This window comes from Heterocephalus glaber, unplaced genomic scaffold (assembly GCF_053883595.1).
Source record: "Heterocephalus glaber isolate CG9 unplaced genomic scaffold, H.glaber_assembly_v1.0 deba00001670, whole genome shotgun sequence".
NCBI classification, from domain to species: Eukaryota; Metazoa; Chordata; class Mammalia; order Rodentia; family Bathyergidae; genus Heterocephalus; species Heterocephalus glaber.
In genome coordinates this window covers 21,719-47,753 of record NW_028258408.1, presented here as the reverse complement: position 1 = coordinate 47,753, position 26,035 = coordinate 21,719, and the positions used below count along the sequence as shown (strand labels likewise).

Sequence of the window (26,035 nt, the reverse complement as noted above, 5' to 3'; positions counted from 1 at the left end):
CAGGTCCTTGCGCTTGCGCAGCAGGCAGTGAAACCACTGAGCTAAATCCCCGGCCCATGCACAATGTTTAAAAAGGTAGAAAAATAAACATTTAATTGGATGTGAGTTGGAGAATCCAACACACAAATAAATACATCAATAGTGGCTGGGTGGGAATAAGTTAAGGCAAGTGGTTGAGGCAGAAATGACCCGAAGGCTTCCATGGCAGGTTGCAGGGCAGGCCGGGGGCTCAGGCACACAGGTCTGGCCTGGCCACACATCTCAGGTCCCGGGTGAGCAGGCGGAAGAGGTTGAAGGTGACAGAGGCCTGGAGGCAGCCAGGGGACTCCTGTGGGGACACAGAGAGGGCTCAGGGGCTGCCCACGGCCTGGTCCCCTGATGCCCGAGACATGGACCTCCTGGTCCCTCACCTTCTTGGTGGCCTGGTTGAGCCGCTGCAGCCATCGGGACAGGAGGTGGCTGTGGGGCCTGGGGGCTGCTGTGGGCTGAGCCGGGACCTGGGGGGCAGAGAGGGCACTGTGAGCTGGGGCTGGCACACAGGGAGGGGCGGGGTTCAGAGCCCAGGAGGTGCACAGCGGCCTGAGAACTCACACAGGCCCGGAGCTGGGAGTGGATGTGACGCAGCGTGCGGAGGGGCTGCTCCAGGACGTCCTCCAGGGCTGGGTCCCTCACGGAGCCCAGCACCTCCAGTGTCAGGGCGAGCTCAGCATGCAGGGCCACCACGCGCTCCCACACCTAGCAAGGACATGGGCACGGGTGAGGGTCCTTGGGAGAGAGAACAGAGGAGGGCAACAGGAGAGGAAGACAGAGAGGTTTAGAGGACGGGGACAGGTCAGCAGACAAGTGAGACTGGGGGAGGAGGGAGTGGGACCCAGCACCATGGTCAGGTTGGGGAACAGGTGATGGAGCCCCAGGGTTGGGCAGGGCAGGGCAGGACAAGGAGAAGGTGAGGGCAACAGATAGGAGGCAATTGGCTGGGCCTGATCCCCACTCACCTGCAGCCGCCGCAGGTCCCAGGCCCTGGGGAAGAGGCGCGAGCTGCACCTGGAGTCCTTCAGCAGGAGCCGCTCTTCCTGCACAGCAAGGGCACAGGTGACCTACCCAGGAGGGCGAGGCGGGGCCAGTGCAGTGGGCTTGGTGGATGGTTCATGTAGGAAGGTGGCGGGTTCCATCCCAGGGGATGGCAGAGGGGCCTCCCCTGCAGGAGTCACAGGCAGCCAGATGCAGTAAGAGCAGGACAAGGGGCACAGCAGTCAGGGCGGAGGTGCGCCCAGCTCAGGGAGGTTGAGGTCCACTTCCTGTCCATTTGGGGTGGTGACACACACAGGGAGGGCTGGAGTGCAGCTCACAGAGGGGGGAGCAGGGGAGACTCACAAAGGCATCCTTGGCTGACTTGAAAGCCTGTAGCTCTAGTGGGGACAGAGACTTGAACTGGGCCACGTGGCAGTGCCTCGCATCTGAGGAGACACTGAGGGCACTGGAGACAGGAACTGCCCCTGTCCTGGTGAGCACCATGGCCATCAGCAGCAGCAACAGCACGCAACCTCCAGCGGGGTCTGTGTCACAGAGGGACAGCAAGGAAGGTGACGTCGGGAGCCCAGGGCTGAAGGGCCATGGGGAGGGGACCCTCATGGACCAGGCTGTGCTTCTCACCTGGCTTCATCCTGCTCTCCCTTCTCTGTCGCAGGTGGAGACCCAATGTGCACTGGAGGCTGCCAGCTCTGGTGTCTACCTCAGCCGTTCTTGGAGCCTTGAGCCTCAGTCTCCCGTGTGGATCTCGGCCTGCTGCTCTGTGACAAGGTGTCTCTCGGTGTCCAGCTGTGTCCACAGTGTCACTGCTGCCTCAGTCCCATGGTGCTGCTTTTATCCTGGACTGAGGGGCAGTCCCTGGTGATGTGTGAAAAGTGAAGACAGAAAAAGAGCCTTACACTGCCGCTAGGGGAGCCCCAGCTGGGAAACCCAGAGGGGGCGGGGCTCTAGTCAGGTGAGCAGGTAAAGGAAAGAGAAAGTGCCCCGGACTCAGGGCAGCTGGACTGCAGGTGGGATCTGAAAGGAATGCTGGAATCTGGGGCAGGGGCTCTGCGAGGGGTGGGACCTAGCATGTTGGGGCTCAGGAGGCCTGGAGTGCAGAGAGGGACAGAGGACTGGCCTTGTGCAGGGCGTCCCTTGGGGTGGGGGCTACCTCAGGCCTAGAGCTTGGGTGTGGGCCTGGGAGGGGCCACCAGAAGGGGCTGCAAGGTGGGGAAAGTCAGAAGCAGAAGCCCCAAGAGAGAGGCACGGCTGCCCACCCTTCCCCTCCCACCTTGCTCCTGAGAGGGGTGGTGGGAGGTGGCTGAGCCCCCAGAGCTTCCTTTGCTGTCCATGCTGAGAGGGACCCAGGAGTAGGAGGCTCTGCGGAGGAGCTGAAGTGAGGACAAGGACCTCGGTGACCCAGGCTGATTTGTGCCTAATGCATGCCACAAGGCTTCAGCAGCTCCAACCTTGTGGCAGACGCCATTGAAGCCCTCAGGAGAGAGCAGCAGGAAAACAAAAGAAATCTGCACAGTGGTGCAGTGGAGAGTTTTACCAGGCAAAGTTGGTGGAGCCTCACCGGGCTCTTTGTATCCTGTCTAGGGAAGTAGAATGAAGCAAGGGGAGCAAGACAGCTGGAAGGAATTTGCATTGGGTAGAGTGCTATGGAGAGGGTATCTGCACCTATCATGGTGGTGCAGGCCTCAGATTCCAGCACTCTGGGAGCCTGAGGCAGGAACATTTGACGTGTGAGCCTGATCTGGGTAACTTCCCAATTTAGGGAGACCCTGTGTCAAAACAAAACGCTCCCCGCAAGGAAAACTGAGCCATGTTTTCTCTCACATTTGTGGAGGCCTCAAGTCCAAGCCCAGCATCTGGAGCCTGAAATCCAGGTGTGAGCAGGTCCCACACACAGGGGTTGAAGGGAGCCACCTACCTTGCCTCTCCCACCCTAGAACCTGCCACGCCCTTCCCTGAGGGTGTCTTCACTCCATCTTCAGGCCCCTCCTGGCCCCTTCTCCCCATCACACTCTGGCTGAGGTCGTGTCCCCCTCTGCCTCCGTGTATAAGGACCCCTGAAATGGCACTGGGCTCACCTTGGAGACCCAGGAAAACCTCCCTGGCATCATCCTTGGCTGAATCACATGATCAAACCTTTTTTTTTTTTTTTGCAAATAAGGGAATATTTCCACCATCCTCATTCCTGGAGCGCTTTGGAGGGCCATTTTGCAGTCTCCCACAACAATGTCCACCCCAAGGATCACTCAAGTATGGAGCACATTTCCACCACACCAAACTGACGATGGGCTGCATCTGCCATGGGAGGCAGGACGATGGACCCTGGGGTGTGCCATGCCCCGACAAATTGTTCCGTCGGGGTCTGAAGACACGAGGAGTGGAAGGACAGGACCCTGAAGGTGCTGGATCAAAGGTCGGCAGAGATGAGGTGGTTGCATTACTCTGAAGGTTACAGGCCCACAGGTATCCAAGCTGGGGCCTTAAAAGCAAACTTATTTATTATCTCACAGTTCTGGGGCTGGAAGCCGAGAGTCAAGGCATCGTTGGAGCTGTCTCCCTCTGAAACCAGGAGCAGAGATTCTGTCCTCGGCTCTTCCCAGCATCTGGTGACTTGTGGGGCCTTCAGAGCCTCTTGACCCATAGCTGAAGCTGCACACTCTGCCCGTGGTCTCCCCACGTGCGGCTTTCCCTATCTGGGAAGGACTCTGGGCAGGCTGAACTAGGGCCCCCCCGGATGGCCTCAACCCTGACTGCGTCTGTGAAGACTGAGTCCCCTGAGGGCACATTCCCCGCTAGGGGGCTGGGACCTCCACACGTCTTTGCTTCAGTGTTGGGGGGGACATAACGCACTCATGACTGTGGGAAGGGAGAGTTGATCGAGGTGGGAATACTCTCCCATCATGGAGGATGGCAACCCCAGCGAGGACCCGCGCAGATGGGCTCGCGTGCACAGAAACCATGAGAGCCTGTACAGCCTGGGCCCAAAACAGCAGGAGATTGCTGGGAAGCCGCTCAGAGGACGGGGAAGCCTGGGCTCATGCATGACCTGGGGCTGGACACCTCGGCTACATGGACCATGGAGAAGCTGGAAGACTAATTGTGTATCCAGAGAAAGGAAGAGTGGGCCAGGAGAGTGGGTCATCCGGACGCTGCAGCTCGGCTCCCTGCGTGGGCCGGGGCTGAAGGCCCAGGATGCTGGTGTGAGCTGGACTCCGGACAGCAATGGGCCCCAGGAGCTGGAGAGAGGAGAGGCAAGGTGCAAACATAAGTTCCGTAAGCAGTGGAGGCAAATGCCAGCAGGGAACAGTGCGATAGCCTCGGCCACCGGTGAGCCTGACCTACACACAGCAGTGGAGACCGAGAGAAGAGCAGGGAGCTCCAGACATGAGGGGCAGGGCAGCGAGAAGCCGTGTCTGCATCCCATACCGAGGAATCCAGGCCGCCTGGTCCAGGGTGAGGCCGGGTGCCAGCAAGAGTCCCGGCCGCCCTCGAAGCCTCCACACCTGGTCAGTTTTCCCTCCCATATCACAGGATAACCGGGGTCCCTAGGAGAAATGAACCCAAGATGTCACAGCAAGTGTGTCCCCTAGTGGTCCTCAGCCCTTCCCTAAACAGGCCCATGACCAGGTCGCTGTAGCTGCTAGCTCGTACTGGCTCATGAGCAAAGGAGCCTGAACCGCACACCCCGCCCAATAGCCAGACGTGCAGGGCTATGGACACTGGACATGTGACAGCATGCATCTGCCCTAAGGCTTTATGGAGTTGGTGAAAAGGAATCCACACGAACAAACACGAGGCACTCGAGGGCCTCTTCCTCACTGTTTAGTTGCAGAAGGTTTTCATTGAATTGGATATGAATTTGAGACATCAACACACAAATTACAGAAGTAGTGTCTGGGTGGGAATAAGTTAAGGCAAGTGGTTGAGGCAGAAATGACACGAAGGCTTCCATGGCAGGTTGCAGGGCAGGCTGAGGGCTCAGGCACACAGGTCTGGCCTGGCCACACATCTCAGGTCCCGGGTGAGCAGGAAGAAGAGGTTGGAGATGACAGAGGCCTGGAGGCAGCCAGGGGACTCCTGTGGGGACACAGAGAGGGCTCAGGGGCTGCCCACGGCCTGGTCCCCTGATGCCCGAGACATGGACCTCCTGGTCCCTCACCTTCTTGGTGGCCTGGTTGAGCCGCTGCAGCCATCGGGACAGGCGGTGGCTGCAGGGCCTGTGGGCTGCTTTGGGCTGAGCTGGGACCTGGGGGCAGAGAGGGCACTGTGAGCTGGGGCTGGCACACAGGGAGGGGCGGGGTTCAGAGCCCAGGAGGTGCACAGCGGCCCGAGAACTCACACAGGCCCGGAGCTGGGCGTGGATGTGACGCAGAGTGTGAATCGGCTGCTTCACGATGCCCCACAGGGCCTGGTCTGTCACCGAGGCCAAGACCTTCAGTGTCAGGGAGAGCTCAGCCTGCAGGGCCATGGGGCGCTCCCACACCTGTCAAGGACATGGGCACAGGGAGGGATCCTCGAGACAGAGAACAGAGGAGAGGAGGACACAGGGGACTGGGAGAAGGGAACGGGTCGGGCCACAAGTGAAAAACCACATAAGGGGCCAGGATGGGGAAGAATTGATAGAAACCTGTGCAGAGGGACGGAGAGGGACACAGGAGAAGGCCAGTGGGCCAAATACAAGGCCGATGTCTGGGCCCGACTGAGCGCTGGCTGGGCCTGATCTCCACTCACTTGAAGCTTCCCCAGGTCCCAGGCCCTGAAGAAGAGCCCCGAGTTGCAGGTGGAGTCCTTCAGCAGGCGCCGCTCTTCCTAGACAACAAGGACACAGGTTAGCTCCCCAGGAGGGTGTGGGGACAGTGCGGTGGGGTTGGAGGATGGTTCATGTACCAAGGTGGCAGGTTTGATTCTAGGGGATGGCTGAGCCACCTCCACTGCCGAGGACATAGTTGACCCAGTGCACTAAGAGCACGAGAAGGTGCACAGGAGTCAGAATGGAGGTGAGCCTACCACACGGAGGGTGGAGGTTAAACCTGTCTGGCGAAGTTTGAGCTTAGCCAGCACAGGGAGGTCAAGGTTCCCCTCTTAGACCTGATAACACATGGGGGGCGGGATGGAGTGCAGCTCACAGAAGGGGCAGAGGGGAGACTCACCAATGCTTCCTTGGCTGTCTTGAAGGCCTGCCTCTCTTCTAGGGACAGAGATTGCAACTGGGCCACGTGGCAGCCCCTTGCATCCGGGGAGACACTGAGGGGTCTGGGGACAGGAACTTCCCCTGACCTGGTCTGTACAGTGCACAGCAGCAGCAGCAGCAGCAGCACGCAACCTCCAGCGGGGTCTGTGTCACAGAGGGACAGCAAGGAAGGTGACGTCGGGAGCCCAGGGCTGAAGGGCCATGGGGAGGGGACCCTCATGGACCAGGCTGTGCTTCTCACCTGGCTTCATCCTGCTCTCCCTTCTCTGTCGCAGGTGGAGACCCAATGTGCACTGGAGGCTGCCAGCTCTGGTGTCTACCTCAGCCGTTCTTGGAGCCTTGAGCCTCAGTCTCCCGTGTGGATCTCGGCCTGCTCCTCTGTGACAAGGTGTCTCTCGGTGTCCAGCTGTGTCCACAATGCCTCTCCTGCCTCAGTCCCATGGTGCTCCTTTTATCCTAGACTGAGGGACAGTCCCAGGTGATGTGTGTAAACTTAAGACTCAGCCTGACGTATTCACTGGCCACTAGCTGTGCCCCGGGCTGGAGAAGCCCAGAGGGGGCAGTGCGATGACCAGGTGAGCAGGAGGAAGGGAGAAGACTGCCCAGGGAATCAGATTCACCTGGCTGGAAGCGAGTTCAGTGAGGAACCCTCAGCACTGAGGCAGTTTCAGCACATAGGGAAGGATTGGGACAGCTAGGTCTGGGATGCAGAGCTGGATAGGGGCCTGAAGTGCAAGATGGCATAGGCAGGGAGGGAGGAAGGTGCCCCCCAGAGCCCACCTGTTTCCTGAGAATCAGAACCTTCCCAGAGGGCTGGGTGGGGTGGGAATGCGGCCCAGAAAGTAGGCTGCCTTGGGAGGGGCTGAAGGGGGGAAACCCCAAGATTGAGAGTGAGAGTCTGTCCACCCTTCCCATCTGCCCCTGAGAGGACTCCTGGGGAGGTGGCCCATCCACCACAGATCTCCCTTAATTGTCTAAGACACTGAGGACCCAGGAGAATGAGGCTCTGCTCTGGAATTGCAGTCACACCAAGGGTCTCAATGAACCAGGCTAATTTGCAACTAAGGTCTTCATCATTTAACAAGGAGTTTTCAGCTCCAGCCTCATGGCATATAGTGTACGCGGTAATGGGATAGAGCTTTGTAGGGAGCGAATCCTGAAGCCATTGTTCTTGGAGCTTCCCACTCCAACTCTCTTCTTTTCCCCACTGATAATGTCTGGGAGGGACGCACACTTTCAGTCTCTTGGAGCTCTGATTCCTAAAAATATTTCCTAAGGAAGGGCGGGATCGGCCCACCTCACTGTCCAGTGCATTGTCCAGCCTCTTTCCAAGGCAGGGCCTCAATGCTGGTTGTAGGAGCCTTTGCACCATTGTGGTTGTGCAGTGTCACAGGCTGCAAGTCACACTCACACCTCCTCCGTGTGTGTGTGTGCACGCGCACGTGTGTTGCTGGTGACTTTCACAGGCCTTGCGCATTCTCAGTGTGTGCTTTACCACTGCGCTCCTCCTCCCACCCTGTTCCTCTTAGAGGGCAAGTTCACTTAAGGAAGAACTCGGGCTCTGGAGCAAAAGAAGAGCAGATTTCATCCTAGTTCTGACCTGCGGGACCTTGGGGCCTTGGGAGCTAGGTGTGCAGTGAGCTCCAGAGATTGCCACCCACATGTTTGGATGCAAAGGAACAATACAATGGCCCATTTATGCAGGAGGGAGGAGAGCACCCTCGTCTCATTGAGGAGGATAGTGAGGCTCTGGGAGAAGCCACTTGCACAGTTACACTCTGATCAATGACATCACCGATTTGCCAGCCGGGCCCTTTTTGTTGTAGAGTGCACCTCAAAATGATTCTAGGGAAAACAACCAGGACAAACGAGACAGTGTTCAATCGCTGTAATAAATTAACACCAGCAGGCAGAAGAGGAAATGCCCACGGGATTTTCACAAATGCGAGCAACACACGTGTAACAGTATCCACAGATGACAGCAACAGAAGGCTCTTTCGGCCTTGCACTACCACGGCCCGTAGGAAGGCCAGGTGTCGTGGTGCTCGCCTGTAGCGCCAGCACTCGGGGGAGGCTGAGGCAAGAGGATTGCCGTGAGTTCCAGGCCAGCCTGAACTACACAGGGAGACCCTGCCCCACACCAAAAAGAAAAGAAAGTCAGAACCAAGGAAATGGGCGCCTCTGCTGGAGACCCAAAGCGACAGCTTCACAGAATCTCAGAGGAGTACGGGACAGTTCACATCGCGGCTTGGGACCAGCAGCTGAGGGGCGAGATTCCCGGTAATCCCAGAAGCTGGGACTGATCTTCACGAGGCGGAGTCAGCCACGGTTGCGCCCAGAGCTCCAGTCGCTTTCTCCACGCGCATCCTGGCCCAGCTTCGCGCAACTCAGCCCAGGCAAGCAGCGCTGCTTCCCTGGCACTGAGGTCTCTGGTTCTGGAAAAGTTCGCGTGCTTCCTGTGTCCAGCGCAGGTGCACGGAGGTCTGGCCAATGGTGACAGAGAGTCTCTCGCGCCTCAGTGTCCATTGGCTGAGCGACACGCCCATCCCGTGAGCTGCAGCCAATTGCTGTAGTGGAGTGTGTGAGTCCTGGGGAGCCCGACAGCTGTCAGATGCAGGGCCCAGAGGTCGCCACCAGCCTGCGGTCCCGCGTGAGCAGGCGCAGGAGGTTGAAGAAGACAGTGGTTTCGTGGCAGCGAGGCGAGTCCTGGAACACGGGCAGGAGGCCGAGTCAGGCTTCGCCTGGCCCAGAAACTGCCCTCCGGTGTTCGAGCCCCGTGCTCTGTCCCATCCCGCCCCCTCCCCCGGGGTGTCCTGCTGCCCGAGCCTGTGCCCCGGCATGGCACTCAGCGCCCTTGGCAGCTTGGGTCGCCTCCTTCGCGGTCGGTCGCGGGGACCTCCTCCAGGAGCCTGGCCGGATCAGCTGCAGCTGGAGGGGGGATCCGGATCAAGGAGGAGTCCAAGGCCGCAGCGTCCCGCCCAGGGCGGCCCCCCGCCCAAACCCGGCTCTCTGCGGCCCGGAGGACAGGAGTCTGGCGCGGCCGGGTTCCTGCCTTGGGCGCTCAGATGCGCCAGGCGCGCGGGCCCCGGGGGCCTCAGCGGCCAGGGCACGGTTTCACTCACGCAGGCCTCCACGTCCCCGCCCGCGGCCGCCAGCAGCTCGAGGGTCGGGCCGGTGCCCGGGAAGCGCTCGGGGCTGCGCAGGCTGCTCAGCACCGCCTGGGCGTCCGCGATGCTCCGGGCCACGCGGCGGAGGCCAGCGCAGGACTGTGGGACCCGACAGCAGTTAGCTGGCTGGCTGGCGCCGGCCCGCCCCTCCCACCGGGCGCGGCCTCACCGAGGGCCGCGGCGGATCCTTCGGAGCGCGCACCGAGTAGTTGCGCGGCCTCCAGCTCGGCCTCTCTTCCTCCTGTGGCACAAGCGCGGGTGAGGCGGGGGCTCCTCCCGGGGCCCTGGGGCGGCCTCCAGCCCTGCCCGGACGAGCCCCGATGGCCGCCGACCGTCTTGCGCGCTGTCTGCGCCAGCGCCTCTGGGAAGGCGCGAGCTGGCGCTGACCTGCACCCTGCCATCCTTGGGCCAAACCCTGCGCCCCAACACGGAGCTGGGTCCCCTGCGGGGCCCTCTCCTCCCTGGCACACAGCCGGCTTCGTGCTTCTAAAGGGACACAGAACTCGGGAGCCCGAGATAGGAGCTGTGCCTTCCGGGCCGAGGACACAGTGTCCCTCAGTACAGGGCCCCGTGTCTCCAAAGCTGGCGGGTCCGGGCTGGGCTCGCCGTGCCAGGGGGGCGGGGGCTCACTCACATAGCTGTCCCTCAGCGCCTTGACTGCTGCCAGTGCCCTGGGCTCCAGGGAGTGGTAGTGTGACAGCAGGCAGTGCCTGGGAGCCACCATGCCTCGGTCTTCAGCCACCCTGAGGTTCTCAGCCATGACCAGCATGCACATGACCCACAGCCCTGCGGCCACTGCGGCCACTGCGGCTCTGCCACTGGGCTGCATCTCTGTTCCTTCAGGCAGCAAGGAAGTCAGGGAGTCAGGGACAGGGCCTGTCCGGGTCAGTGCCGCTTCTCCTTCCTCTCCCAGAGGACTGATGCTTGGGTGCACAGGGACATGGCTCCCCACGGTCCGGGCTACCCGCTTTCCTCCAGCTACTTCCCCCACTGCTCACCTGCGGTGGCCCCTGGGTGAGTCGCGCTGCCACGGGGCCTGGCCTCCACCGTCCCCGAGGAGGTGTGCAGAGTGCTGTCCACCTTGGGCAGTGGTACCCGCCCCAGCCATGGTGGCTTTTATGGGCCTGAATGAGAAAACAGTGTGCAACCGGGCTTCCCTGTCCTGGGGATTGCCCTTTCCAAACGTCCGCGCTGGCCCCAGGCTCTGTGGAATTAGGGAAATTACCTGCAGCGTTCCTGTGCCAGGGATGGCTTGGGCCCAGCTATCTTTCCCAAGCAAACTATGTGTTCTGATCTTTGAACGTTTGTTTCCTGTGACAGTTTTTGGTTCTTCTGCACTCTGGGAATGAAGTGCAGACACACCTTTCTTTGTCTTTGAGGGCACCAGCACTGTAGGCATTGTTCTGCACAAGTACTTGGGACAGCCACACTGCCTGTTTTCAGAGCAATATTTCATCTTCCTTTCCCTTCAGTTGCATTCTGTCCATCTGCCCCTGTGTTTGTATTTTTCTTTCTCCACCTTAATATTCCCCTTTCTCTTCTCTGTGCTTTTTCTTTATCCGTGTCTTAGGCGAGCACTTACTGAATTTCCTATTTATTTTTTTATTGCTCTAGAAATCTAACTAAGGACCTCTGGGTCTGGCATGAGAGGCAAGTGCTCTGCCACTGAGCTACACTCTGGCCCAGTATTTATTTCTTTACCAATTATAAAAGTATTGTTAATTCACTGTTAAAAATTAGAACCATGGGGCCGGGGATTTAGCTCAGTGGTTTCGCTGCCTGCTGCACAAGCACAAGGACCCAAGTTTGATCCCTGGTACCAAAGAAAAAAAAATTAGAACCATGGACTTTGTTTTCAACTATAGCTAATATGCCCTATGCTCTTCCTGTGTGCAAGGCTCCTGTGCAGACTCTCTCCCTGTACCCTGTGGTTTTCTCCTCAGCAGCACTGTGAGGTCAGTTGTCCTATTGGCTGGCACTTTACAGATTCAGACACTGAGGCTTAGAGAGGCTCCAAATTCTGCCCTAACTCATGCACTTGGTAGATGTGATGTGGAGATTTGATCTCAGCCTGCTTGGGTTATTATTAGCAAAAGTCTTGTGTCTCTTCGCTCATCTGTCTCTTATAGCTTAAATATGTTTTAAGCAAATTAGCCAACCTCTCTAGATGGGACTGCTTTTAACCATAATTAAATTCATTAACAAATACTGATATTACATGCAAATTGTGACTTGTTCAGGGTTGTGTATCTTTCCCTACATTAATGTGACAAAATTATTTTATGACTTTTCAGTGCACATTTTCCTTATTCATAGGTAAAGAGGTTTGAAGAAACATTACAATATCTGAAATGTAAAAACTCTAAAAATCCAGGAGAGCAATTTTACTCAAACATTTGAAGAGGTCCCACAACGCACCAGCAAAGCACACCTTCCAGTTTCTTTTACCTCATCCACCCTTTCTAGCATCATATATTTCATTTGGGAACAAAAATAACTTTGGAAAGATGATTTAATTCCACATACCTCAAACAGGGTACTTGACCAAGCTGCAACCATTACCTCAGTTTGTCTCGCTGGCCACAGTGACTGGGTTTTTGGTGTTCATGTGGCCTAAGCCAAGGTAACTAGAATGAACCTCAGTCCACAATATCTTAGGGGGAAGATGCTACATTCTTCCTCCTGGAGAAAAATGAAGCCTAAAGCCTGAGGATCTGCTACCACCCATCCTGGAATGACAAATATAAACAGCTTTCTCATCAGCTGGAGGGAGATCACAAAGATTTTTTGTTTGTTTCTTTGTTTTTTAGACAAACTCAAAGATTCAGGATGTTTAAACCAAAGCTTAAATCAAAGCTGAAGCCTCACTTCTAACTCTGAACTTCTCAGTTTTGTAAGCCCATAAATCCTCCATTGTTCAAGCCAGCATGAGTTGATTTTTTGTTTATTTTCCACCAAAAAGTCACAAGTGATGTACAGCATAGGGCTGAAATAAAATCATGTATCTTCAAATACTACAGAATTAGAAGTAAAATTAGTAATTGCTGGACTAATGGAGGGCTATAATTACCAGATGAGAACTGTTGACAATCAGTGATCCAACTTGGCACCACAATGTCGGTCATTGAGTTCAAGTTATATATGTTTAAAAAATTACAAGCCGGGGGCCGGGGATTTAGCTCAGTGGTTCCAGCGCCTGCCTCGCAAGCGCAAGGTCCCGAGTTCGATCTCTGGTACAAAAAAAAAAAAATTACAAGCCAGGTGTGGTGGCACACAACTGTAATCCCAGCACTTGAGAGGCTGAGGCAGGAGGATCGTCTTGAGTTCAAGGCCACCCTAGGCTACATAGTGAGTTCAAGGCTAGCCTGAACTAATAGTGAGACCCTGTCTCAAAAAACTAAAAAACAAACAAACAAAAATTACATTTAATACCATCCCAATAGAAAGGATTCTTTTACCCACTGTTTGACACCCCTACTCTGGAGTTTAAGCAACAATTATAACAACAACAACAACAACAAACTCTGGAAAACATATTTGTTAGTATAACTCAAAAATGATCTAAGGGTCTGGGGATTTAGCTCAGCTGTTCTGCTGCCTGCCTTGAAAGCACAAGTAACTCCCCCCAAAACGATCTAGAATGCTGGGGATGGTGGCGTTCGCCTTGGGAGGCTGAGGCAGGAGAATCATCATGAGTTTGAGGCCACCCTAGACTATATAGTGAGACCCTGTCACAAAACAAAACAAAACAAAACAAAAAAATCTAGGATTGGGAATTTAGCTCAGTGGTTTTGCCACCTGCTGTGCAAGTGCAAGGACCCTAGATGGATCCCCAGGGCCAAAAAAAAAAAGATCTAGAAACTAGGTCATTCAAATGTTGCTGGTAAGAAGGGGGAAATGGTGCAGCTGGCTAATAATAGCTGGTTATAAAACAAACCATGGGCCAGGCATGGTAGTGCACACCTGTGATCCCAGTAGTCCAGAGACTAAGGCAGGAGAACCTCAAGTTCAAGGTCACCCTGAGCTACATAGTGAGTTCAAGGCCAGCCTGAACTATACAATGTATGACCTGTCTCAAAAAACCAAGCAAAAACAAAACAACAACAACAAAAATTGTGGAACTCCTAGTCAGCTCAACAATCGTACACCTGAACATTTATTCCAGAGAAATGAAAACTAATGTCTATGCAATAGCATAGTTATTTGCTATTTAAATGTTCATAATAGCTTTATTTGTAATTTTTGAAAATAGAAAGCCCAGATACGTGAATGTTTAAACAAATTCCAACACATAAATACTGTGAAATGAAAATGAACCATTGATACATGAAGCAACCTGCATAATATTCAGGCAACTGTGCTAAACGAGAAAAGCCCACCTCAAAAGACTGCATACTGCTTGACTCTACTTATGTAATATCTTGAAATGACAAAATCTTACAAGTGGGGAATGGACTAGTTGTTGCAAGGGGACATGGTGGGTGTAGAGGGAGGAAGGCAGTATGTTTGTTGAAAGGCAACCCCGGGAGTCCTTGTGGGAATGAAATTGTTCTATGTCGATTGTGATGGTGCATGCATGGACCTAAACACATGACAAAATTGTATAAAGCAACACATGCACGTGCACGTTCACACACACACACTGAATAGGGGTAGAATGGGCTGAGTAAGATGGATGAAATGTATCAATGGTGATATCTTAGTTGTGATATTGTACACAGTAATTTGCAAGAAGCTATCATTGGCAGAAACTGAATGTATTAGCTCTTTTCTGGTATCAGGAATCAAACTCAGGACCTTGTGCTTGCAAGGCAGGCACGGTGCCATTGAGCTAAATCCCTGGCCCCAGTTCTTTTTTTTTTGTTTTTAATCATTGTGATCAAATAGCTAAGAAAAACAACTTAGAAGAGGAAAGATCTACTTTGGCTCACAGTTTCAGAAGTTTCAGTGCTGGGTCCTTTGGCTTCTGGGCTCCCACGGTGAGGCAGGACATCAGGACAGAAGTCATGGTGGAGCAAAGCTGCTCAGCTCAAGGCAGGGATGGGGGAAAGAGGCAAAGAAGGGGCTGGAGGCCAGATACATCCCCAAGGTCACAGCCCTCTGACCCACGCCTTCAACTAGGCCCACCTCCAGTTCCCGTTACCTCCCAGCGATCAAAATATGATCTCATCAATGGACTGATCCACTGGACGAAGTTAAAGCCCTCCCAATCCAATCCCTACTGTACCTGGCCACCAGGTCCCCAGCAAACGAGTCAAGTCAAATCCAAATCACCATCAGGGTAAAGGGTGCACAGGATCTCTATGTATTATTTCTTATAACAGCACCCAAATCTTCAATCATCTAAATAAAAATTTCAATTAAAATAACTCTAAGGGAAAATGAAATCTACAAGAAGCAAATGGCCTACTCAAAAGTTTAACCATGGGAAAAGTGTTGAGGGTTAAAGGAACCAACAAGGGCTGGTGGCACACACAGGGACTAGCAACAGGGGAAACAGAAAGAATAGCTGTAAGTAGAGGAATAGCCCACTCCCCAGCCGCAGCCTTGCTGGGAGGGAACCAGGCAAATAGAAAATAAGTACCCCAGCCCTGCCTTCCCACCCACCCTCAATCACCTGTCAACACCTCTGGCTTCAGCCTGGCAGAGGCAAATCAAAGCGGGGGGGCGACGACCATCCTTCACTCAGCCATTACCAGCAAACCTAGGGGTCAGATGTACTACCTCTACCTCTTAGAAAGCTCTTAGAAATTCTGTCCTGCCAGCAATTGAAGAAGCAATGAGCTGGCACTGCCTTCATATATGAGTTTGATATCTTAGTTTTCAGTTTCTCAAGTAGAATTCATTCTCTTTATAAGAAATTATAAATATTTCTGTGATCATTGCCTCAATTTTCATGCTTTCCCCCAAGATAGCCCATGGTTAATGGAAGACACATCCTTGCCTAGCTGTTCATCCACATAGATACATTACAAAGCTCTAAGAATATATATTTGGGTGATTTTTTTGTTTGTTTTTATTTTGTTTTGTTTGGTACCAGGGGTTGAACTCAGGACCTTGCACTTGTGAGGTTTGGGTGATTGCTTTGATTAAACATTTTATTTTTACATAACTTTAGATTCAAATGCAATTATAAGAAATAATACAAAGAGATGCTGTGTATCTTTTTGTGTGTGTGTGGTACCAGGGATCGAACTCAGGACCTTGCACTTGTGAGGTGGGTGTGGTGCCACTGAGCTAAATTCCCGGCCCTGATGCTGTACATCTTTTACCCAGTTTCTCCCAGTGGTAATTTCTTACAAAACTCATCTGGGTGTGATGGTGCATACTTGTAATCCCAGCACTTTAGGAAGCTGCGGCAGGAGGATTGTAAATTCAAGCTCAACCTGGGGAACTTAATGACAGTGAGACCCTGCTTCCAAGTAAAAAATGGGTAGGGATATAGCCCAATGTGAAGGCCCTATGTTTAATACCAGTACAAAAAAGAAGGGTGCCAAATTATTTAGGATATTGGCCAATGTCAATACAGACAAGATACAGGCCATTCCCTTTTTGCTACATAGATCTCTTGTATTGTTTTCTATTTTTATTTATTTATTTTTATTTTTGGGGTACCAGGGATCGAACACAAGACCTTGTGTTTGAGAGGCAGCCAGTGGCACCACTGAGCTAAATCCCCAGCCCACTCTTGTACTGTTTTTAATAGTCACATCCACTGTCCTCCTAGCCCATCTTTTCTGTAACCATTGGCAACCACTAATCTGCTCTTCATTTCTATAATTTTGTCATTTAAAGAATGTTGTATAAATGGAAACATCCAGTGTATAACATTTTGTTTTAAGTGGGGGCAAAAACTCCACACAATCCTCTAGGGCAGACAGATGTGTATATGAATTGACTAATTTTTGTTAATGAGTAGCATTCTGTGGTATGGATGTACCAGTTTGTTTAACCACTCACCTGTTGAAGAATATGGGTTATTTCCAGTTTCGGGCTATTACAAATAAACAAACATTTATATATAAGGTTTTGTGAGAACATGATTCTTCATTTAATGAGATCAATGTGCAGGAGTGCAGTTACTGGGTCATATGGTAATTGCAAGGTCAGTCTCTGCAGAAAGGACCACACTGTTTGGCAGAGTAGCCGCACCCTTTCCCACTAGCAATGTAAGAGTGACCCAGTTTCCTTGTTTCCTTGTTTCCTCACCAACATCTGGTGTTATCACTGGTTTTTATTTTAGCTATTTTGATAGGTATGTAATGATGTCCCATTGTGGTTTTAATATGCATTCCTCTAATGGTTAATAGTGTTCAACACATTTTATGTGCTTATTTGCCATTTATGTATCTTTTTTGGTGAAATGTCTCTCTAGGTCTTCTATTTTCTCATTGAATTGTTGGCATTTTTACTGTTGACTTTTGAGAGTGCTTTACCTATGCTAGGTACTAGTCCCTTGCCAGATAGGTCAGCTGCAGATCATTTTCTCCAGTCTGGAGCTCACCTTTCCATCCTTTTACCATGGTCTTTCACAGAGCAAATATCTTTTTAATTAATTTTATTGGTACATTTTAGGTATACAATATAATGACATTCATCATTGGAAATTTGCACCTTTACATAATCTATCTTGGTTCTTATTTTTCCCCCTCCCCTGCCCTCCCTTCAACCCCTCCATCCCTCCCTATTTACAAAGACTTTGTTTCCATTTTTTCATTTTCTCATAGTAATTCCAATCCCTTCTTTCCTTTCTCCTACCCCTCCCACTTCCCCTTCCCCTTTGGACCTTTTCTTCCTCTTTCACATTATTTCATTACTTTAGGTCCTTATTTACACTTTCAGTTTCTCACACCAGAGAAACTATTAGGTATTTACACATGTGTGTCCTAGTTATTTCACTTAAGAGTATTGCCTCAATGTGCATCCATTTAACTTTAAATGTCTCTAATTTCTCATTCTTTATGGCTGAGTAGTACTCCATTTTATAAAAAAAAAAAACACCACATTTTCTTTATCCAGTCTCCAGCTGATGGGAAAATGGGCTGTTTCCAAGCTTTAGCTATTACAAACTGTGCTGCAATGAACATGGGTGCACATATATCGCTGTGGTATGATTCTTTGAATTCTTTGGGGAAGATACACAGCAGGGGAATAGCTGCATCAAATGGGACTTCCAGTCCTAGTTCTTTGAAGTATCTCCATACTGATTTCCACAGTGGTTGCACCAACTCCACCAACAATGGAGAAGGGTTCCTTTTCCCCCACAGCCCCACCAGCATTTGTTATTGGTTGATTTCATGATAGCAGTCGTTCTTTCTGGGGTGAGGTGGAATCTCAGCATTGTTTTCATTTGCATCTCTCAAATGAACAGTGATGTTGAACATTCTTTCATCCGTTTATTTGCTATTTCTACTTATTTGTCTGAGAAATGTCTGTTCATTTCAGGTGCCCATTTTTGGATTGGGTCTTTAAATTTGGGAGGTCTGATTTTTTGAAGTTCTTTATATATATAAATAGTAGACTTTTGTCTGAGGAACAGCTGGTAAAATTTTTTTCCCACACTGTGAGTTATCTCTACATGCTGTTGGTGGTTTCCTTTGCTGTGCAGAAGCTTTTTAGTAACAAGAGATCCCACTTGTTGATTCTTTGTGCTAGTTCACGTGCAACTGCGGTTTTGTTCATGAAATCTTTTCCTACGTCAATATGTTCAAGAGTTCTACCTAACCTCTCTCCCAGCCAGTTTAGTGTTGCTGTTTTAATATTTAGATCTTTAATCCATTTTGATTTTAGTTTAGTGTATGGTGAGAGATATAGGTCTAGTTTTAATCTTTGGCAAGTTGAAAGCCAATTTTTCCAGCACCATTTATTAAAGAGGTTATTTTTCCTCCAGTGAGGGTGTTTGGCTCCTTTGTCAAAGATGAGGTGGCTGAGTGTGTCTGGAGGTGTTTCTGCATCTTCTAATCAGTTCCACTGATCCTTGGGTCTGTTTTTTTGCCAATACCATGCTATTTTTATCACAGTAGCTTTGTAGTATAGTTTCAAGTTGGGGATTGTGATACCCCCTACCTTGTCTTTGTTGCCTAGAGTTGCTTTTGCTATTTTAGGTATCTCTTGTTCCAAATAAATTTTTGGAATGTTTTGTAAAGGTCTGTGAAGTATAATGTTGAAATTTCAATTGGGATTGCATTGAATCTATATAGCAGTTTTGGAAATATAGCCATTTTCACTATATTGGTTCTTCCTACCCAGGACCAAGGGATGTCTTTCCATTTTCTGATATCCTCTTTGATCTCTTTTTTCAGAGTGCTATAGTTTTCAGAGTAGAGATCTTTGATTTCTTTTATTAGGTTGATTCCTAGGTATTTCATTTTTTTGGATGCTATTGTGAAAGGAGTTGTTTCTCCAGTTCCTTTTTAAGTGCGTCTGTTGTTCGCGTACAGGAAAGCTATTGATTTTTGTGCATTGGCCTTGTATCCAGCTACTCTACTGAATTTGGTTATTAAGTCTAGAAGACTTTTGGTGGAGTTCTTGGGGTCTTCTATATACAGTATCATGTCATCTGCAAATAATGACAATTTAACTTCTTCATTTCCTATCTTTATTCCTTTTATTTCTTTCTCTTGTCTAATTGCTGTGGCTAATGTTTCCAAAACTATATTGAAAAAGAGTGGTGGTAGTAGACATTCTTGTCTGGTTCCTGATTTTAGTGTGAAGGATTTCAGTTTTTGACCATTTAGTATGATATTGGCTGTTGGTTTTTCATAGATGGCTTTTATCAGGTTGAGATAGAGATCATCTATTCCAATTTTTTGTAGGATTTTTGTCATAAATGCATGTTGAATTTTGTCAAATGCTTTTTCTGTGTCTATTGAGATGATCATATGGTTTTTGTCCTTGGCCCTATTGATATAATGTATTACATTAATTGATTTGCATATGTCAAACCATCCTGCATCCCTGGGATGAACCCCACTTGGTCTAGGTGTATGATCTTCTTGATGATCTTCTGTATTCTCTTTGCCAGTATCTTATTAAGGATATTTGCATCCATTTTTATCAGTGAGATTGGCCTATGGTTCTCTTTTTCAGTTGGGTCTTTCTTTGCTTTTGGGATCAAGGTGATGCTTGCTTCCAGGAATGAATTCGGGAGTACTGCTTCCCTTTCAATTTCATTGAACAGTTTAAACAGTAGTGGCAATAGATCTTCTCTAAATTCTTGTAGAATTCAGCAGTGAAGCCATTGGGACCCAGGCTTTTCTTTGTTGGTAAGTTTTTAATTACGTTATCAATTTCACTGATTGATATTAGGTCCTTTAGAATTTTTAGGTCTTCTTCGTTCAACTTTGGTAATTCATATATATCTAGAAATCTGTCCATTTCTTCTATGTTTCCCATCTTATTGGTGTATAGTTTCTCAAAGTAGGTTTTGATGATTGTCTGGATTTCTGCTGGATCTGTTGTAATTTCACCCTTTTCATTCCTAATTGCATGGTTTGGGTCTTTTCTTCCTTTTTTTGATAAGGTTGGGTAAGGGTTTGTCAATTTTGTGTATTCTTTTGAAGAACCAACTCTTTGCTTTGTTGATTTTTTGTATCATTTTCTTAGTCTTCATTGCATTGATTTCTGCTCTGATCTTTATAATTTCTGTCCTTGTATGAGCTTTGGGTTTGTCCTGCTCTTCTTTTTCTAGAAGCTTGAGGTTCAGCATCAGGTTGTTTATTTGACCTTGGTCTGTATTCCTAATATGAATATCCACTGCTATGAATTTCCCTCGTAAGACTGCTTTCATTGTGTCCCATAGATTCCGATATGTTGTATTGACATTGTCATTTAATTGTAGGAACTGTTTAATTTCTTCTTTAATTTCCTCTGTGACCCATTGGTTATTCAGAAGTGTGTTGTTCAATTTCCATGTGTTTATAAAATTCTTGCAGTTTCTTTTGCTATTGATCTTCAATTTCATCACACTATGGTCTGATAATATACAGGTGATAACTTCAATTCCTTTGCACTTACTTAAACATGTTACATGAGCAAATATGTGGTCTATGTTGGAGAATGACCTGTGTGCAGATGAAAAGAATGTGTATTTTGATTTTGTGGGGTGGAACACTCTGTAAATATTTGTTAAGTCCATTTGTTCAAGAGTTTGATTGCGTTCTAGTATTTTCTTGTTTATTTTTTCTCTAGTTGATCTATCTCTTTGTGACAGTGGGTTATTGAGGTCCCCCACTACTATTGTATTACTGCTTATTTGATTTTTCATATCTGTTAATATTTGTTTTATATAATTGGGTGCACTAGTATTTGGTGCATATATATTTATGATTGTCATCTCTTCCTCTTGGATTTTTCCCTTTATAAGGATGCAATGTCCTTGTCTCTTTTAATTAGTGTTGGTTTGAAATCCATTTGATCTGCAAAGAGGATAGCTACTCCTCCTTTTTTTCAGGTTTCTCTCACAAGGTGTATTGTTTTCTACCCTTTAACTTTCAATCTATGAGTTTCTTTTTGAATTAAGTATTTCTTGTATGCAGCTTATTGTTGGATCTTGCTTCTTGACCCATTCTGCCAGTCTATTTTTTTTGATTGGTGAATAGAGACCATTAACATTGATGGTTATAACTGATATGTATTGACTTAACCTTGTCATGACTTTCTTTTTGTTGGATTCTCCCCCTTTGCATTTAATTTCTTGTCTTGCCTGATGGATTCATTCTGCTGGGCTTCCTGGGGTTGTGATCCTCATTGTCTTTTCCTAGGATATTGTTTAAAAACTTTTGGAGTGCTGGTTTGGTATTCGTGAAGTTCCTCAGGTGCTCTTTGTCATGAAAGTATCTTATTTGTCCATCAAATTTGAAAGATAGTTTTGCAGAGTACATCAATCTGGGTTGGAGGTTGTTTTCCTTTAGGGCTTGAAATACATCACTCTAGGCTCTTCTTGCCATGAGGGTTTGTGTTGAGAAATCTTTCTGATGGGCTTTATTTTGTATCTGATTTGTTTATTTTTTTCTGACTTTGTAGAATTTTGTTCTTCTGTTTGGTTTCAGGAATCTTAACTATTATATGCCTAGGTGTAGATTTTTTTTGATCACAGCTAGTTGGAGTCGTATAAGCCTCACTTATCTGTGTGTCAAGTTCTTTTCCCTTGCTTGGGAAGTTTTCTGCCATTACTTCTGTGAACAGTTTTTTTTTTATGTTGTTTCTACTCTCTCCTGTTTCTTCATTGACTCCAATCAGTCTTATGTTATTCTTCTTTGCATCGTCTAGCAGCTATTGGATTGATTTCTCATGGTTCTTTACTATTTTTAAGAAATTTTTCTTTTCCTGGTTACTAATTGTAATCCTGTCTTCTATAGCTGATATTCTGTCCTCACATTGGCTCATTCTGCTGTGTAAACTATCAATGGAGTTTTTAAACTCCTGGATATCTGTTTGCATCTGTTTTATGGATTCCATTTGTTTCCTATGTTTGGTTCCATCATGTTCCTCTGCTCCTCTATTTGTTTTTTAATCTGTGTCTGTGCTAGAGTTATTAATCATTTCTTGCACTATGGAGACAATCTCTGTTGTTAACTGAGAAATCATTTCTGATTTCATTTTTCCCAGATCCTCTTTGGTTACCAGTTCAGGGAGTCCAGGTGGTTGAGTATCAGAGTGTTCCATCTTGTGGCCCTTTGGGGTTGCCTTAGGTGATCCTGAAGTCTGGTTTTGAGACTTGTTCACGTGTCTTCTCATTTCAACAGATGCAGCCTGCTGTGCTTTTGTTGAGATGACTTTTTGCTTGTCCAGTGATCTTAAATTCTCAGCAAGCCACTAAGAGGCCTTTACTCTGCTGCTCACCACTGTACCAATTCCAATTGTATCTGGGTGGTCTGGTTGTTGCTTGCCTGCCTTTGTAGCTCTTTTCCAGGAGGGCCTTTGGGCCCAAGCTGCTGGTGTCTGGGCAGGGCCCTGGCTGGGACCTGCTTGTATCCACTCAGCTCTAGTCCATGTGAGCTTCTTGCTGGGATCTGTGTGCACTTACTGACGGAATCTGGGCATACCACTGGCTGTTTCTTGTGTGCCTGTGCAGCAGAGCAAATACTTTTGATCAAGTCCATTTTATCACTTTTTTCCTTTTATGGATTGAGCCCTTGCCATAAATTCCAGACCTTTGCTTAATGCAGATCTCAAATGTTTTGTCATGATTGTTTCTAAAAGGTTTGTAACTTTTGAGATAATTTTTATATTAAGTATGAGGTTAATTCAGAGTTCATTTTTTGACCCTGTAGGGCAAGTTGCTCCAAAACCATTCATTGAAAAGACAATTTCCTCCATTGTATTGTTGTTCCATGTGTGAGTACTGTTAAACAGAAGTAGTGTCACACGATCTGTATTGCTCAGCAATTTTGTTTTTGCACTACATACATCTCAAAGAGTTTTTCATGTCAGTACACATGGATCCTCCTCATTCTATCTATCTGCTGCAGGTCTAGCTGGATCTGAGGTTTATGATACCTTTCCCTGCTAGGATCCAGGGGAAGCAAACTTTGCATGGGGAGAGAGCTGCATCATTATCTTCACCGACCTTTACCTGAAGTTTGGCATTTCTTTCCATTATGAATGTAGGCAATAGGACCTGGAGATGTGGCTCAGTGGTAGAGTGCTTGCCTTGTATGTGTGAGGCCCTGGATTTCATCCCCACCTCCACACATACAAACCTACTCAGCAACAAACTACAACAGTTTTGGAACCTGTGTCTTTGTCATTGAAAGAATCCACACATATTTTCATACAAACTACAGAAGTAGCTCTTATCTTGAAATATCGTTTATACTCATTACCACTTCAAAAGTATAGTAGCTTTTAGATCTATTGCTATATTTTGCTGCTTATTACCTTAATTCTTTTTCTCAGGGAGATAGATCTGCCAATGAGAGGAGGACCAAGAGTTGGAGCAGGGGAGGGGAAGGGGATATAAAGAGAATGAAGATGTGTTATGGACATGTACCAATTCCCCACAATGAAAGTAACCATTATATACTACAAATATGTACTAATAAGAATAAAATTTTTTAAAGAGATGAAATAGCTTCTCCATTTAAAAATAAAGAGGTACTTACAGTACAATAGCACAAAGTTTTTTTGTTTCAGTAATTGTGTTTCACTTTAATTAATTTCCTTCTTATTCCTGTGTGTTTGGTAGTATGCATTTAAATATATGATTCTGGGGCTTGAAATCTAACTCAGTTGCAGATCCCTCACCTAGCTTGCTCAAGGCCCTGGGTTCCACACACACACACACACACACACACACACACACACACACACACACAGAAAGAGTCAGAACCAATAGGTGATATAGCAAAGTTTCAAGATTCAAGGTTAATATGTAAATGCCAATTGTTTTCTTGTACAATAGCAATACACAATTGGAATTTGCTATTAAAAACACCATGTATGGGGCTGGAGGTATAGCTCAGTGGTAGAGCATTGTTTATCAAGTCAAGTTCAACCCCAGCACAGAAAGAAAGAAAGAAAGAAAGAGCCACTTGCATTACCACTCCCCCAAATGAAATACTTAGGTATAAGTCTAATAAAACAAGCATAAAAGAGCTACATTGGGAAAGCTACAAAATTCTGATGAAAGAAATAAAAACATCTAAAAATTGAGAAATATTCCATGTCCATAGGTAGGAAGAATAAATATTGTTAAGATGTTAATTCTTCTCAATTTATTTGATCGATTCAATACAATCCAATCAAAAATCTCAGATTGCCTAGCATGCTTGAGACCTTAGGTTCAATTCCCAACACTGAAAAACAATTCCAGCGTGTTATTTTGTGGATGTTGATAAACTGACAATTTATATAGAAATTTAAAAGACATAGCAAAGCAAGCACCTATTAAAGGAGAAGACCAAAGCTAGAGGACAGACTCCACCCAACTTCCAGACCTACTATAAAGCTATAGTAATCAAAACACTGTGGTACTGGTAAAAGGATAGACAAATGAGCTACAGAATAGAATAGAGAACTCAGGAGTAGACACACACAAATATGGTCCATCAGTCTTTTTTTTTTTTTTTTGGTACTGGGGATCGAACTTGGGACCTTGCTCTTGTGAGGCAGGTGGTGGCACCACCGAGGTAAATCCCTGGCCCCCATCAGTCTTTGAGAAAGGAGCAAAAGCAAAATAATAAAGGTTAGTTTTTCCCCCCAACAAATGGTGCTGGGACACCTAGATGTTACATGCAAAAGAATTTATTTTTATTTCACAAAAATAAATTCAGCATATATCTTAGACCCAAATGTAAAATCCAAAACCAGAACATTCCTAGGTGACAACACGGGAAAATCTAGGTAACCTTGTGTCTGTTGATGACTTTCTAGATGCAATACTAAAAGCATGATCCACACAAGAAAAAAAAAATTTAAATCTGTCTTGAGAAAGATGCTATTAAGAAAATGGTGGTGGGGAGGGGGCAGAACTCGTCTTTCTCACTTTCCCACTGAGAACAAAGACTTTAAACACTGGAGGAAGCATCAATGCCACAAATAGGTGGTTGGTTAGAAAGAAATCCTGTTAGGCCTGGAAGCTGGAGTGGTGGTGCATGCAGTGTCTTCCATGGCTCTCCTCCTCCATCCTCCTTTGGGCCCAAGAAGCTGGCCTTTGACACCTATTGTGTGTAATCCCTCCCCTAAACTGACCCCAGGACCTTACACTAGCTCTTGTCATTTCCCTTCGATATCCAATCCTTTTGGAAATGCTCCTAGTTTCAACTCCACCTCAAATTATCCCAAATTGATTAGGCCATCTGTTTGCTGCTGGGTCCTAACTGATACACTAAAATTAAAGACGTGAAGAAATGCAAATGAGAAATAATGATAAGGCATAAAAAGCAGGCTACCAAACTGTATACAGTATGGTTCCAATTTGGGTGAAATTGCTCAGGGAAAAGGAAAGAAGAAGAGAGATAGTTACAAATTGTTAAAAATAGAGCTACTTCCAGGAAGTAGGATTTAAAACTTACTTTAACTTTCCAACTTGTGTTTGTTTGTTTGTTTGTTTTAAATTTCAAGTATATGTGGGGCCGGGATGTCAGTACCTCAGAGTAGGCAAAGACAAAGACATACTCTGAACTTGCCACTATTTATTGGGTTCATACAATAAGCAAGGGAGTATCAGATGACTCAGAGGGCGGTGATAATCCTAAATTGACAAGGATCTTATAATCAGAGGAGGTATCAGATGCCTGGAAGGGTGACAGTAATCCTATGGCAATGAGGAGCTTGTGCTGATGAGGATCTTAGGTGGATGAAGGGCTTAAGTTGATTAGGACAGTGAGATGAGTAAACAGGTGGGTGGGATGAGTTAAATTGACAAGGAGCTTGTCCCTCCCCAGGTGAAACCTTTCTCTTTCTGTATTACCACTCAGTTCTCAAAGAACCAGGATGTCTTCAGCTGACGTACTCTTGCCCTTGAGCATCGTAGTTTCATGGGACCATTGAGGCCTCAGCTGTGACAGGAGGCAAAACAGAGTTATGTTTCTGCATGCCATAGCCAGCCCGCAGGTGAGAAGACTAGGTCTCCTACAGCCCTAATCATAATTTAATTGTGAAATGATTTTTTTCCCCAAAATTATGCAGAATGGCTCCTGATCCA

The 26,035-nt window shown here is 47.8% G+C and overlaps 2 protein-coding genes across 3 annotated transcripts; one reads left to right on the top strand and one right to left on the bottom strand.

The window, feature by feature from the left end:
• Positions 1–229: 229 nt before the first annotated feature.
• Positions 230–1,663, bottom strand: LOC147822222 (interferon lambda-2-like). The gene is made up of 6 exons (XM_087197480.1): positions 1,654–1,663; positions 1,375–1,556; positions 996–1,073; positions 592–735; positions 411–497; positions 230–328 (listed from the first exon to the last, which is right to left on the bottom strand). Exons 1-6 carry the CDS (start codon positions 1,661–1,663, stop codon positions 230–232), a joined length of 600 nt encoding a protein of 199 aa, XP_087053606.1.
• Positions 1,664–1,994: 331 nt separating this feature from the next.
• Positions 1,995–6,396, top strand: LOC147822221 (uncharacterized). 2 transcript variants are annotated; one of them, XR_015445935.1, is made up of 4 exons: positions 1,995–2,039; positions 3,191–4,535; positions 5,776–6,026; positions 6,205–6,396. XR_015445935.1 is itself a non-coding variant. In XM_087197483.1 (4 exons), the coding sequence occupies exons 2-4, from the start codon at positions 3,930–3,932 to the stop codon at positions 6,275–6,277; spliced, it is 744 nt and encodes a 247-aa protein (XP_087053609.1). In that variant the 5' UTR covers positions 1,995–2,039; positions 3,191–3,929; the 3' UTR covers positions 6,278–6,396. The 2 variants fall into 2 exon arrangements, 1 of the variants encoding a protein (XP_087053609.1); XM_087197483.1 differs by having other exon boundaries at positions 5,776–5,857; positions 6,222–6,396.
• Positions 6,397–26,035: the final 19,639 nt, after the last annotated feature.